This window comes from Pinus tabuliformis, chromosome 8 (assembly GCF_031772625.1).
Source record: "Pinus tabuliformis cultivar Carrire ecotype Pingquan chromosome 8, CPIR1, whole genome shotgun sequence".
In the NCBI taxonomy this organism is placed as follows: Eukaryota; Viridiplantae; Streptophyta; class Pinopsida; order Pinales; family Pinaceae; genus Pinus; species Pinus tabuliformis.
Genome location: NC_142294.1, coordinates 1331065053 through 1331079430, shown reverse-complemented (window position 1 = coordinate 1331079430; position 14378 = coordinate 1331065053). Strand labels below are relative to the sequence as shown.

The following is a 14378-nucleotide window of genomic DNA, read 5'->3' as shown; positions in this document are numbered from 1 at the left end:
TATACACACCTGTAAAGAATTTGAACGTGACAATGGAATGATGATACGATATGATGACAATGCAGTCGTTGTCATTGATCAGGAAGGAAATCCAAAAGGAACTCGAGTTTTTGGTCCGGTTGCTCAGGAATTGAGACAATTGAATTTCACGAAAATAGTTTCATTGGCTCCCGAAGTATTATAAGTACTGATAGATATTGTAAGAATCTTTGACTTAAGGTTCATCAAATGGTACATGGATCAATTAAATTCATTGCACCTCAGGCATATTCCTCAAAGAAGATCTAACATGCCTTTTATATCGAGACCAGGAATTCCTAAGAATTCGTTCATCATGGGTAACGATACTATTACCAATATAATTACTTCTATAAGAAATGCTGACATGGTAGAAAAAGGAATGATGACACTCTTTCCCTCAGACTTGGGTAAACCTGTGATAAAATCCATTGAAACCTCCTCCCAACGTTGGCTTGGAATGGATAAAGGTTGTAATAGACCCGGTGTCTTAATTGTTTCAACTTTATTTTGTTGGCAAACCAAACATTCCGCCACAAACTTCTGAATATCTGATTTAAGGCCATCCCAAAAAAATTCCTTCTTAACCCTGTGGTAAGTTTTTAAAAATCCTGAGTGCCCTCCTAAGGGAGAAGTGTGCAATTCCATAAGAATCTTTTGTTTTAGCTGGGAATTCTTACAGAGGTATAAGCGATCTTTGTACCATAACGAATAATTTTGCCAGCTAAATGTATCAGAAGTATTGGAATCTTGTTGTAGCTTTTGAATAAGTGCCCACACTTCTTCCTCATTCTTCCATTCCTCCCTTGCTTCGTTTATCCAATCTGGTTGGATAATAGAAATGGCACACAACAATGCTTCCACATCCTCATCCTTTCTTGAGAGTGCATCTGCCACCACATTTTGCTTCCCTTTTTTGTAGATGATTTCAAAGTCATAACCCAACATCTTTGTGACCCACTTTTGTTGCTCTTCAGAGGATAATCTTTGTTCTAAAAAGTATTTAAGGCTATCATGATCCGTTTTTACCTTGAAGTGCCTTCCCATTAGGTAGGGTTGCCATTTCTTAAGTGCATGGAGTATTGCCAACATTTCCTTCTCATAAATAGCTTTGCTTAAAAACTTTCCCTTGATTGGATGACTTTCAAAAGCAATGGGTCTTTCATCTTGCATTAGAACAGCACCAATTCCATTTCCTGAAGCATCACATTCCACAATAAAGGTTTTTGTGGAGTCCGGTGTAGCTAAGACCGGTGCCTGGCACATTGCCTCTTTAAGATGTTCAAAGGCGTTTGTTGCTTCCGGAGTCCATGAAAATGAATCTTTCTTCAATAATGTTGTTAGAGGCGCTGCTATTCTCCCATAATTCTTAACAAACTTGCGATAATACCCTGTCAACCCAAGCAATCTTCGCAGATGCTTTATGGATGTGGGGATTTTCCATTCCTTAATGGCTTTAATTTTGCTAGGGTCTACCTTAACTCCTTCATGAGATACAATATGACCCAAATATTCCACCTCCTGGACTCCAAAGAAACATTTGGATCTTTTTGCATATAATTGTTTCTCCTCCAATAGTTGTAGCACCCTGTCAACATGTTCAACATGATCCTTCCAAGACTTGTTGTAGATTAGTATATCATCAAAAAATACTAACACAAATTTTCTAAGGAATGGTTTGAAAATTGAATTCATCAAACTTTGAAATGTTGAAGGTGCATTGGTAAGGCCAAAAGGCATGACCAAAAATTCATAATGACCCTCATGAGTTCTAAATGCCGTTTTCGGAATGTCTTCAATCTTCATTCTGATTTGATGATATCCCAAACGAAGATCCAACTTGGTGAAGTAAATTGATCCATGCAATTCATCAAGTAATTCATCAATGACAGGAATGGGGAACTTATCTTCAATAGTGAGCTTGTTGAGCTCCCTATAATCCGGACACATGCGCCATGATCCATCCTTCTTGTGCACCAATACTACTGGAGCTGAGAAAGAACTTTGACTCGGTTGAATTATACCAGCCTCTAGCATTTCTGCAACCATACGTTCAATTTCACTTTTTTGGACATAGGGATATCTATACGGCCTGATGTTTGGAGGAACACTTCCTGGAATCAGATGAATAGCATGATCATGATCGCGCATAGGTGGGAGACCTTCGGGAGTCTCAAATACCTTGGAATGATTGTCCAAGACTTTTTGGAGATCTGGAGAAATAGATGATTCCAATGTGGAAACATCTAGCAAACATAATTGTGCAATTACACCTCTTTGCTCCTTTTTTAGAAGCTTAGTCATGCCATTAGAGCTGATTATCTTTCCTAGTTTCCCTGAAATACCCCTTAATTCAACTTCCTTTCCTTCCGTAGAAAATTTGATGAAAAGTTCTTGAAAATTAAAAGCTATTGTACCCAAGGATTGTAGCCATTGGACTCCTAGTACAACATCAGCACCTCCCATTGGAATGGAAAGCATTGGGCTAGTCAATACATATTCTCCCATGGATAGCTTGATATTATGGCACTTTCCAGAGCAATTTATTGTTCCCCCATTTGCAATCATCACTTGACACTCTGGTGCTGGATATAGGAAGCAATTCAATTCTTTTTCTACCCTACAATGAATAAAATTGTGGGTGCTTCCTAAATCAATCAACACTATTACCTTTTTCTTCTTGATTTGTCCTTCTATCTTGATGGTTTGAGGAGTGGTAATTCTCGCCAATGTATTACAAGATATGGTCGGATTTATTTGTTCTTCATCTAGGCTTTGTTCCTGGAGTATATCCTCTTCTTTTGACCTTTCTTGCTCCTTTTCTTCTTCCTCTTCACAATCTATGTAGAATAATTTATTCTCAGCACACTTATGGCCTTTTGTGTATTTGCTATCACAAGTGTAACAAAGCCCTTTTGCTCTTTTTTCTTCCAATTTTTGTGGTGTCAACCTTGTAGGTTGTGGAAGACTAGGGGCAACAACACTTCCGTCTTTATAGTTGTGAGTGGTATGCTTCCTAGTTGCCATAATTTTTCTTTCCATTTCTCTTGCTAACCTGAATGCCTTCTCTAATGAATCAGGTTCCCAAAGGCGAACATCATGTTGGATATTATCCTTTAAAGACCCTATGAACACATCATTTTTTATGAAACCAGCTCAAGAAAAGATAGAAAAGATAGATCAACACCTTAGAATTCAGCCTCTTCGAGGGGGCAACCTCCTTTACATTACATAAATGAACAATTCTTGGATGATACAAATGACAAAACCTCCTTTCTATATATAGGAGTCTAAGGAGTCACAATATAATCCAGCCGACCTAACAATAATAATATAAAGCCACAAAAATAACAATAGAGGGATTCTATGGGCACAGAATAACAATATGGGGGCAATAGGGGCACAACAATATAAATAAGGGGTATAACTACAATAGTAATGGGGTAATCACTAGTATTATAGGGACCCAACATGCCCCTCTCCTTCAAAAAAGTGTTGTCCTCAACGCTTGAGTAGTTCTGGATACTTCTGCATAAAATTCTCATCCTCCCATGTGGAATCTTCAGCGGATAAGTTCTTCCACTTGATAAGATACTCTGAAATTGATCGATTTCGTAGCTGTCGAGTTCTTGTTTCTGTGACTGCTTCCGGTTCCAATATAATTTTTCCTTCCTCGTCAAGTTCTGGCAATATTGTTTGAACTGGGAGCTTGTCGCCTATAACCTTCTTTAAACATGAAACATGGAAAACTGGGTGCAATCGAGAAGCTGCAGGAAGCTCCAATTTGTATGCCATAGTACCAATCTTTTGCAACACCTTGTACGGACCATAATACTTTGGTGATAATTTATTATCCTTCTTAGCTTGCTTGAGGGACATTTGCTTATATGGTTGTAGCCGTAGGAATACCCAATCACCTACATCAAAACTTCTTTCACTGCGATGTTGATCTGCCTGTTGTTTCATTCTATTTTGTGCCAACACGAGGTTATCCTTTAAGAGTTGGAGGACTTGTTGTTGATGTTCGATGTGATGTTCCACTGCCTGAACCTTAGAATTTTCTCTTAAATATGATGTGATGGATGGTGGTTGATACCCATAAAGTGCCATAAATGGGGTCATTTTTGTTGCTGTATGGAAGGAAGTGTTATACCACCATTCAGCCAGAGGCAACCATTTGACCCATTGTGTCTGTTTATCAGATACAAAGCAACGAAGATATCCTTCCAAACATTTGTTTACTATCTCAGTTTGCCCATCAGATTGAGGATGATAAGATGAGCTATGAGCTAACTGAGTACCAAGACAAGAAAATAATTCTGTCCAAAAATTTCCAGTGAAAATGGGATCTCTGTCACTTACAATAATCTTTGGGTTTCCATGTAGCTTTTGAATTGTTTCCATAAATGCAGTAGAAACTGTACTGGCTTTAAATGGATGTGATAATGCACAAAAGTGTGCATACTTGGTAAGTCTGTCAACTACCACCATGATGACACTCTTTCCCTCAGACTTGGGTAAACCTGTGATAAAATCCATTGAAACCTCCTCCCAACGTTGGCTTGGAATGGATAAAGGTTGTAATAGACCCGGTGTCTTAATTGTTTCAACTTTATTTTGTTGGCAAACCAAACATTCCGCCACAAACTTTTGAATATCTGATTTAAGGCCATCCCAAAAAAATTCCTTCTTAACCCTGTGGTAAGTTTTTAAAAATCCTGAGTGCCCTCCTAAGGGAGAAGTGTGCAATTCCATAAGAATCTTTTGTTTTAGCTGGGAATTCTTACAGAGGTATAAGCGATCTTTGTACCATAACGAATCATTTTTCCAGCTAAATGTATCAGACGTACTGGAATCTTGTTGTAGCTTTCGAATAAGTGCCCACACTTCTTCGTCATTCTTCCATTCCTCCCTTGCTTCGTTTATCCAATCTGGTTGGATAATAGAAATGGCGCACAACAATGCTTCCACATCCTCATCCTTTCTTGAGAGTGCATCTGCCACCACATTTTGCTTCCCTTTTTTGTAGATGATTTCAAAGTCATAACCCAACATCTTTGTGACCCACTTTTGTTGCTCTTCAGAGGATAATCTTTGTTCTAAAAAGTATTTAAGGCTATCATGATCCGTTTTTACCTTGAAGTGTCTTCCCATTAGGTAGGGTCGCCATTTCTTAAGTGCATGGAGTATTGCCAACATTTCCTTCTCATAAATAGCTTTGCTTAAAAACTTTCCCTTGATTGGACGACTTTCAAAAGCAATGGGTCTTTCATCTTGCATTAGAACAGCACCAATTCCATTTCCTGAAGCATCACATTCCACAATAAAGGTTTTTGTGAAGTCCGGTGTAGCTAAGACCGGTGCTTGGCACATTGCCTCTTTAAGATGTTCAAAGGCCTTTGTTGCTTCCGGAGTCCATGAAAATGCATCTTTCTTCAATAATGTTGTTAGAGGTGCTGCTATTCTCCCATAATTCTTAACAAACTTGCGATAATACCCTGTCAACCCAAGAAATCCTCGCAGATGCTTTATGGATGTGGGGATTTTCCATTCCTTAATGGCTTTAATTTTGCTAGGGTCTACCTTAACTCCTTCATGAGATACAATATGACCCAAATATTCCACCTCCTGGACTCCAAAGAAACATTTGGATCTTTTTGCATATAATTGTTTCTCCTCCAATAGTTGTAGCACCCTGTCAACATGTTCAACATGATCCTTCCAAGACTTGCTGTAGATTAGTATATCATCAAAAAATACTAACACAAATTTTCTAAGGAATGGTTTGAAAATTGAATTCATCAAACCTTGAAATGTTGAAGGTGCATTGGTAAGGCCAAAAGGCATGACCAAAAATTCATAATGACCCTCATGAGTTCTAAATGCGTTTTCGGAATGTCTTCAATCTTCATTCTGATTTGATGATATCCTGAACGAAGATCCAACTTGGTGAAGTAAATTGATCCATGCAATTCATCCAGTAATTCATCAATGACAGGAATGGGGAACTTATCTTTAATAGTGAGCTTGTTGAGCTCCCTATAATCCGGACACATGCGCCATGATCCATCCTTCTTGTGCACCAATACTACTGGAGCAGAGAAAGAACTTTGACTCGGTTGAATTATACCAGCCTCTAGCATTTCTGCAACCATACGTTCAATTTCACTTTTTTGGACATAGGGATATCTGTACGGCCTGATGTTTGGAGGAACACTTCCTGGAATCAGATGAATAGCATGATCATGATCACGCATAGGTGGGAGACCTTTGGGAGTCTCAAATACCTTGGAATGATTGTCCAGGACTTTTTGGAGATCTGGAGAAATAGATGATTCCAATGTGGAAACATCTAGCGAACATAATTGTGCAATTACACCTCTTTGCTCCTTTTTTAGAAGCTTTGTCATGCCATTAGAGCTGATTATCTTTCCTGGTTTCCCTGCAATACCCCTTAATTCAACTTCCTTTCCTTCCGTAGAAAATTTGATGAAAAGTTCTTGAAAATTAAAAGCTATTGTACCCAAGGATTGTAGCCATTGGACTCCTAGTACAACATCAGCACCTCCCATTGGAATGGAAAGCATTGGGCTAGTCAATACATATTCTCCCATGGATAGCTTGATATTATGGCACTTTCCAGAGCAATTTATTGTTCCTCCATTTGCAATCATCACTTGACACTCTGGTGCTGGATATAGGAAGCAATTCAATTCTTTTGCTACCCTACAATGAATAAAATTGTGGGTGCTTCCTGAATCAATCAACACTATTACCTTTTTCTTCTTGATTTGTCCTTCTATCTTGATGGTTTGAGGAGTGGTAATTCCCGCCAATGCATTACAAGATATGGTCGGATTTATTTGTTCTTCATCTAGGCTTTGTTCCTGGAGTATATCCTCTTCTTTTGACCTTTCTTGCTCCTTTTCTTCTTCCTCTTCACAATCTATGTAGAATAATTTCTTCTCAGCACACTTATGACCTTTAGTGTATTTGCTATCACAACTGTAACAAAGCCCTTTTGCTCTTTTTTCTTCCAATTGTTGTGGTGTCAACCTTATAGGTTGTGGAAGACTAGGGGCAACAACACTTCCGTCTTTATAGTTGTGAGTGGTATGCTTCCTGGTTGCCATAATTTTGCTTTCCATTTTTCTTGCTAACCTGAATGCCTTCTCTAATGAATCAGGTTCCCAAAGGCGAACATCATGTTGGATATTATCCTTTAAAGACCCTATGAACACATCAATCCTATGCTCCTCTGGAATATCTTTTACCCTTATGTTCAATTTTTGGAACTCCTCAATGTGCTCCATTATTGAACCCTTTTGTTTGAGACTTATCAATTGGCTAAAAAAAGTGTTGCTTTTTGTATCCTCATAATGTGCTATCAATTCTTCCGTAAAAATTGCCCAAGTGATAAATTGTTTACGAGAGCAAAGCCATTGATACCATACAAACTGATTTGGTTCCAAATATAAAGTTGCCATACGTACCTTTTGTGTGTTTTGCACATTATTGAGATCGAAGAATTGCTCCATCTGTAATATCCATGTGGCGGGATCCTTGCCATCAAACTTCCTCATATCGATTTTTGGAATATGGTGGGTCTTCGATCCAACATTAGAGTCTATGGAATCATGATTAACATTTCTTTTGTTCACATCATGAGTTTCCTTTACAACCTTTTCACCATTAGTAAGTATTTCTTGTAGAAAATTTGTCAAATCTGTCTTCAAATCTGCCATGTATGTCTTCAAATCTGTCCTCAAATCTGTCTTCAGATCATCCATCTTAGCTTCCATGCCCTTTATCTTAGATTCCACGCCATTTATCTTAGCATCTGTTAGCTTTTGTGAGCGTGACATTTGTTGCACTTGTTCTTGTAATTTTGATATATCATGTAGCATTTCTTCCTCTTCTTCATGAGTCATGCTAGAGCTTTCAGGTTCCTTACTAGGTGTTTGCATTTTCTTTCCTCGGGGCATCAGTTACCGATAATAATGCTTTACTATGCCCTTTGAATTCCTTCAAACCAAGCTTATGCAAAAATTAAAAAAAAACTACACACCTTTTTTCACTTTGTAGAAGCCTGATATTGAATCTGATGTATCTCTGTAATTTCGAATCATCCAGTTCTGAAATTGTGACCTGTAGTAGCCTTCTATGTCCTCTTTCCAATGCCACAAGTCTGATCCAAATTGGATTCTCCAAGAAAGAGTTATGCACAATCTCCCGCAGTGACCTGATTATAGACTAGTTCAGTAGAGCGAACTTGTATGAAGTGCCACATGTCACTGTTTCAACCTTTGACTCTAAAAAATATAAAAGAAAACTACAGTCCGTCCTCTTTCTGTACCTTCTTACGAAATTTCAATCCGATGCTCAGAAAGAAAGTTATGACGATTTTCCCCAGGTCACCTGTTTTGAATGTAATTCAGGAGTCTGCAAAAAGACCAACTTCCTCAGATCATATCTCCGAAAATATCGCGCGAAAAGCTCTGAAATTTCGGACCCAAGGTTCAGCGTGATTTCTTCTCAAATGGGTTTTTTTTGCGACTTCTGAAACGTCACAGAAAAAAAAGTTATAGCGAAAATTCCACGATGACCTGTTTGGAGCAGCGAAACCCTAGAATCCAAAGCTCTGATACCAAATGTTATGAAACCAGCTCAAGAAAAGATAGAAAAGATAGATCAACGCCTTAGAATTCAGCCTCTTCGAGGGGGCAACCTCCTTTACATTACATAAATGAACAATTCTTGGATGATACAAATGACAAAACCTCCTTTCTATATATAGGAGTCTAAGGAGTCACAATATAATCCAGCCGACCTAACAATAATAATATAAAGCCACAAAAATAACAATAGAGGGATTCTATGGGCACATTAATAACAATATGGGGGCAATGGGGGCACAAAAATATAAATAAGGGGTATAACTACAATAGTAATGGGGTAATCACTAGTATTATAGGGACCCAACATCAATCCTATGCTCCTCTAGAATATCTTTTACCCTTATGTTCAATTTTTGGAACTCCTCAATGTGCTCCATTATTGAACCCTTTTGTTTAAGACTTATCAATTGGCTAAAAAAAATGTTGCTTTTTGTATCCTCATAATGTGCTATCAATTCTTCCGTAAAAATTGCCCAAGTGATAAATTGTTTACGAGAACAAAGCCATTGATACCATACAAACTGATTTGGTTCCAAATATACAGTTTCCATACGTACCTTTTGTGTGTTTTGCACATTATTGAGATCGAAGAATTGCTCCATCTGTAATATCCATGTGGCGGGATCCTTGCCATCAAACTTCCGCATATCGATTTTTGGAACATGGTGAGTCTTTGATCCAACATTAGAGTCTATGGAATCATGATTAACATTTCTTTTGTCCTCATCATGAGTTTCCTTTAGTACCCTTTCACCCTTAGTGACCATTTCTTGTAGCAGCTTATTCATATTTATCTTCAATTCTTCCATCTTATCATCCATGCCATCAATTTTAGCGTCCATGCCATTCACCTTAGCTTCCATGCCATCCATCTTAGCTTCTACACCTTTCTTTAGACCATCCATCTTAGCTTCTACATCTTTCCTTCAACCATCCATTTTAGATTCTGTTGCTTTTTGTGCAAGTGACACTCGTTGCACTTGTTCTTGTAATTTTGATATATCATATAGCATTTCTTCTTCTTCTTCATGAGTCATGCTAGAGCTTTCAGGTTCCTTACTAGGTGTTTGCATTTTCTTTCCTCGAGGCATCAGTTACCGATAATAATTCTCTATTATGCCCTTTGAATTCCTTCAAAATAAATTTTCAAACCAAGCTTAAGCAAAAATTTAAGAAAATCTACACACCTTTTTTCACTTTGTAGGAGCTCGATATTGCCTCTGATGTATCTCTGTAATTTTCGATCATATAGTTCTGAATTTGTGACCTGCAGTATCCCTCTGCGTCCTCTTTCCAATTCCACAAGTCTGACCCAAATTGGATTCTCCAAGGAAGAGTTATGCGAAATCTCCCACAGTGACTTGATTATAGACTAGTTCCATAGAGTGAACTTGTACGATGTGCCACGAGTCACTGTTTCGATCTTTGGATCTGAAAAATGCATACAAGAAACTACAATCCGTCCTCTTTCTGTACCTTCTTACGAAATTTCAATCTGATCCCCAAAGAGAAAGTTATGATGATTTTCCCCAGGTCACCTGTTTTGAATGTAATTTAGGAGTCTGCAAAAAGACCAACTTCCTCATATCTTATCTCCGCAAATATAGCCCGAAAAGCTCTGAAATTCAGACCCAAGGTTCAACGCAATTTCGTCTCAAATGGGTTTTTTTTTGGACTTCTGAAACGTCACAGAAACAAAGTTATAGTGAAAATTCCACGATGACCTGTTTGGAGCAGCGAAACCCTAGAATCCAAAGCTCTGATACCAAATGTTATGAAACCAGCTCAAGAAAAGATAAAAAAGATAGATCAACGCCTTAGAATTCAGCCTCTTCGAGGGGGCAACCTCCTTTACATTACATAAATTAACAATTCTTGGATGATTCAAATGACAAAACCTCCTTTCTATATATAGGAGTCTAAGGAGTCACAATATAATCCAGCCGACCTAACAATAATAATATAAAGCCACAAAAATAACAATAGAGGGATTCTATGGGGCACAGAAATAACAATATGGGGGTAATAGGGGCACAATAATATAAATAAGGGGTATAACTACAATAGTAATGGGGTAATCACTAGTATTATAGGGACCCAACACATTCTCATGTTAGTCAATAAAAAATCCAATGAAAACATATAATGTAGGGAAAGTTTCATTTTTTTTATTGTCAAAATCTTGTAGTTATATGTTTTAATATTTTAAATTTTGAGAAATGTTATATATTTAAATCCATTGTTTTTAATTGAGTTATTTTTTTGTGTGGAGTGTGGAAATGTGAAGGAAGCATTCATTGTGATTCTTCCATACTTTGCACAACGAAAGCTTCTTCCTCACCTCTACATTTTGCACATTAAAAATGTAACACTAATTATTGTTATATACATCGAACTCTAATGCAAGCTAAAGTACTATGTTATACAGTGACACTACAAAATAATGATTGAATGGATATTCATTCACGCTAAACAAATTATCATTTTAATGTGAAAGGTCACGTGTTTTTAGTGTGTTAAATAATGAAAGTACAGAAAATTATTATGTGCGAGAGAATCTTTAAGCCATGCTTTTTGTATGTCCACACACATTTCCCCACAACATCTCATTGTTCATTTTGTTTATATGTAAATGACATTAAAAATATAAATATAGTTATTGGTAGACATTTTCAATTCCATACACGTTGCATTGGTTTATATGCCATCTTTCTTTTTCCATGTTTTTATATGAGTAGTTAGAATAGTATAAAGAGAAGCTTAACTCCAATTACCTTCCACACAAGTGGATTTGAAAATGATTCTAATCAATGCAACTACGTGGGGCAAGCCATAATTAATTTTTTAACATTGGTTGTTTAATTGTTTGCAATACACTCAGTATTTATCGCTGTGGTTTCTCGCATTAGTCAATAACGAATGCAATGAAAACACATAATGCAGAGCAAGTTTTATTATATTGATTTTCAAAATATTGTAGTTATATGTTATGATCTTTTAAAATTTGGGTAATGTTAAATATCTAAATCCTTTGTTTTTTATTAACTTAATTTCAATGTATGGAGTTTAGAAATGTGGAGAAAGGGTTCATCACATTTGCTTGTTCCTGCTCCACACAACTAAAGTTTCTTCCTCACCTCTGCATTTTTCACAATGAAAACATAACACTAATTATCGCTATATACATCGAATTTCAATATAAAGTACTATTTTATATAATAACACTAAAAAGTGAGATGTCCTAACTACAATCTCAAATCTGAATCCATCATGCATCTCATGGAGACTTGTCCTCTAGCTACTCAGTTATGGGAGAAAACTGACCAATGCAATAGAAGATCAGGAAAACGGATGGGAGATATAACAGATACCATTAGAAAATGGCCAAAGCACCCTTTCCAAAGCCCTCTTCTAAACTCTTTGTGGAACCTAATCCCAGGCTTTCTCTACTGGATACTCTGGAAGGAAAGGAACAACAGAATTTTCAACAATATCAGCAGGCCAATTGATACTCTGTGGCTTCTTCTGAAGCAAAATCTCCAAGAAACTCTAGCTATTAGACATTGGCAAGACACAGACCTGCCAGAATCACCTCAGGAACGCCTCATCATGAATGCCTGGAATCTGGACCTGTCCTTTTTGGCCCATGTTAAAGCTCGACCTCCAACCAGTTCTGCCTCTCCTCTCATTTGGTCTCCTCCTGCATCCAACTCATACAAATTGAATTTTGATGGGGCAGCCAAGGGCAATCCTGGGCCGACGGGTTTTGGGGGGGTCTTCAGGAACGATGTGGGCGCAGCACTGCATATCTACTATGGAACAATTGGCAAAGACACCAACAACGCTACTGAATTGGAAGGACTGTGGAAAGGGATTTGCATTGCAGATCAAAAAAACTTCTTCCCATTAGAGGTAGAGGGAGACTCCCTTATCCTAATAACAGCGGCCACCAGGATTCAAGCAGGTACCTTGGCAGCCAAGATAGCTTCTAGCTGGAGGCTGCTCAGCAGATTGGAACTACTGGAGGAACGGCTCCGGAACCCCCAAAGCATCACCTTCAAGCATGTAAGATGCACTGCCAACAGAGTAGCAGATAGACTAGCCAATCAAGGGGCAAACCAACAGCTCCCATATTTCTCAGGACCTCTCGGTGACTCAGATGATGAACAACTCAAACATGAATGCACTTCTCTGGTGCAACAGGACTACTCGCTCCCGGATGTGGGTGATTGATAGGCATAGAGGTACGATGGAGGCACGCAAGGTGGGCAAGTGGCAGCCCAACTGCGTCAGGTGTAAGCGTCATGGGCTGGAAAGCTGGCCTCGTACAAACCCATTAATGGCAGCATTAACACTGCCTTCCCTGCTTCTGGTTATTGGCGCGATGGCACTCAGTTTAATCCTCATTGCTGTTGTTCCAACGCATGCATTCGGTTCCATCAAGGTTGCAGTCCTGGGCGACTCTCCGAGCGATAGCTCATCCACCTGCTTCCCGTCGGCTCTGGTGCATGCTGAGAGTTCTTCCCTGTTGGTCTGTCTCTGCTAGGCTATATGCGCCTTCACCATCTCCGGCCTCCATTCAGTTCTGGTTCCTGACACTCATCGCTTTTCTCGGGCTCAGTCTTTGGCTCTCTCGGTGCCCCTCAGTCGTTTCTCCGCCCTCCCTCCTCCGTTTATCAGTCCTCATCCCATAAAAATGCCAAGAGAAAGGCTGAGAATGGTAAGCAGGCGCGGCGGTTCATGTGGTCGAGCCACCCACCAGCACTCCTCCACCACTCTGGACCCCTCTGAGGATGCGTCGGTCTTTCCAGCCACCAGAAGTGGCAGGGGCAGGGGAAGGGGGCAAGCTAGAGGCGGAGCCTGTATGCATCACGCGCATCCCACAGCCCGCTTCCGCATTCCTTGTTCTCTGGAAAATTCCTCCTTCATCGTCTCTGTGACAATCGAAAAGTGTGAGAATACCATGGGTTCGGGAGCAGTTCAACATGGGGTTACTGCGGAACAGAGGTTGGCAAGTCAAATTTCCACCCCGCGCCATGTCACCGAAGGCATGCCTACTATGCACTCTAAAGCCAATGTTGGCCCAAGCGAACCTATGAGAGGAGAGCCTTCAAGCTCTGCGGTCCATTCTTCTGACTCCATGGACTCAGGTCAATTTGGGTGCCGAATTTTGGAGGAACAACCGTAAACCTCAGATGAAGATTGAACCAGTCAACGCCTCTGGGTTTTTGGTTCTGCCTCCGAAGACAAAGCTCACCTCCTTTTCAATTCACAGTGTTGATGCCTGTTTCAGGCTTTTTTCTATGATACAGGTCGGGGTCTGTTTATGTTTCTGTTTATGTAAAAATCGGTTCTTGAAACAGCAGTGTTTAACTCAGTCTGGTATCGCTGTATGGGTCAGTTTTTCGAGTCTTTCTGGAACATTCAATGTTCCTTGAAACTAATTTCTCTGATGTAAGTCATTTTTTCGGTTCCACAGTCAGGATGCCAAGTTTTTTTTGCTCTATGCCAACTTCATGGCATGAATTCTCGAGGCAGTGGCCTCGCTGTAACTTTTTTGTATGAATATAGGAGTAGACTAATTGAGAAAAAAAATAACACTAAAAAGTAATGATTTAATGGACATTCGTTCACACCAAACGAATTATTGTTTTAATGTGAAAGGTCAAGTGTTTTTAGTGT

At 39.0% G+C, this 14378-nt stretch overlaps 1 protein-coding gene across 1 annotated transcript; it reads left to right on the top strand.

The window, feature by feature from the left end:
• The first annotated feature begins 12047 nt into the window (after positions 1–12047).
• On the top strand, positions 12048–12929 carry LOC149240380 (uncharacterized). The gene has a single exon (XM_089370157.1). The coding sequence runs from the start codon at positions 12048–12050 to the stop codon at positions 12927–12929; it is 882 nt and encodes a 293-aa protein (XP_089226283.1).
• Positions 12930–14378: the final 1449 nt, after the last annotated feature.

Bases quoted from the DNA above. Each gene is read 5' to 3' on its own strand.
- LOC149240380 (XM_089370157.1), top strand. From the start codon at position 12,048: ATGGGAGATATAACAGATACCATTAGAAAATGGCCAAAGCACCCTTTC.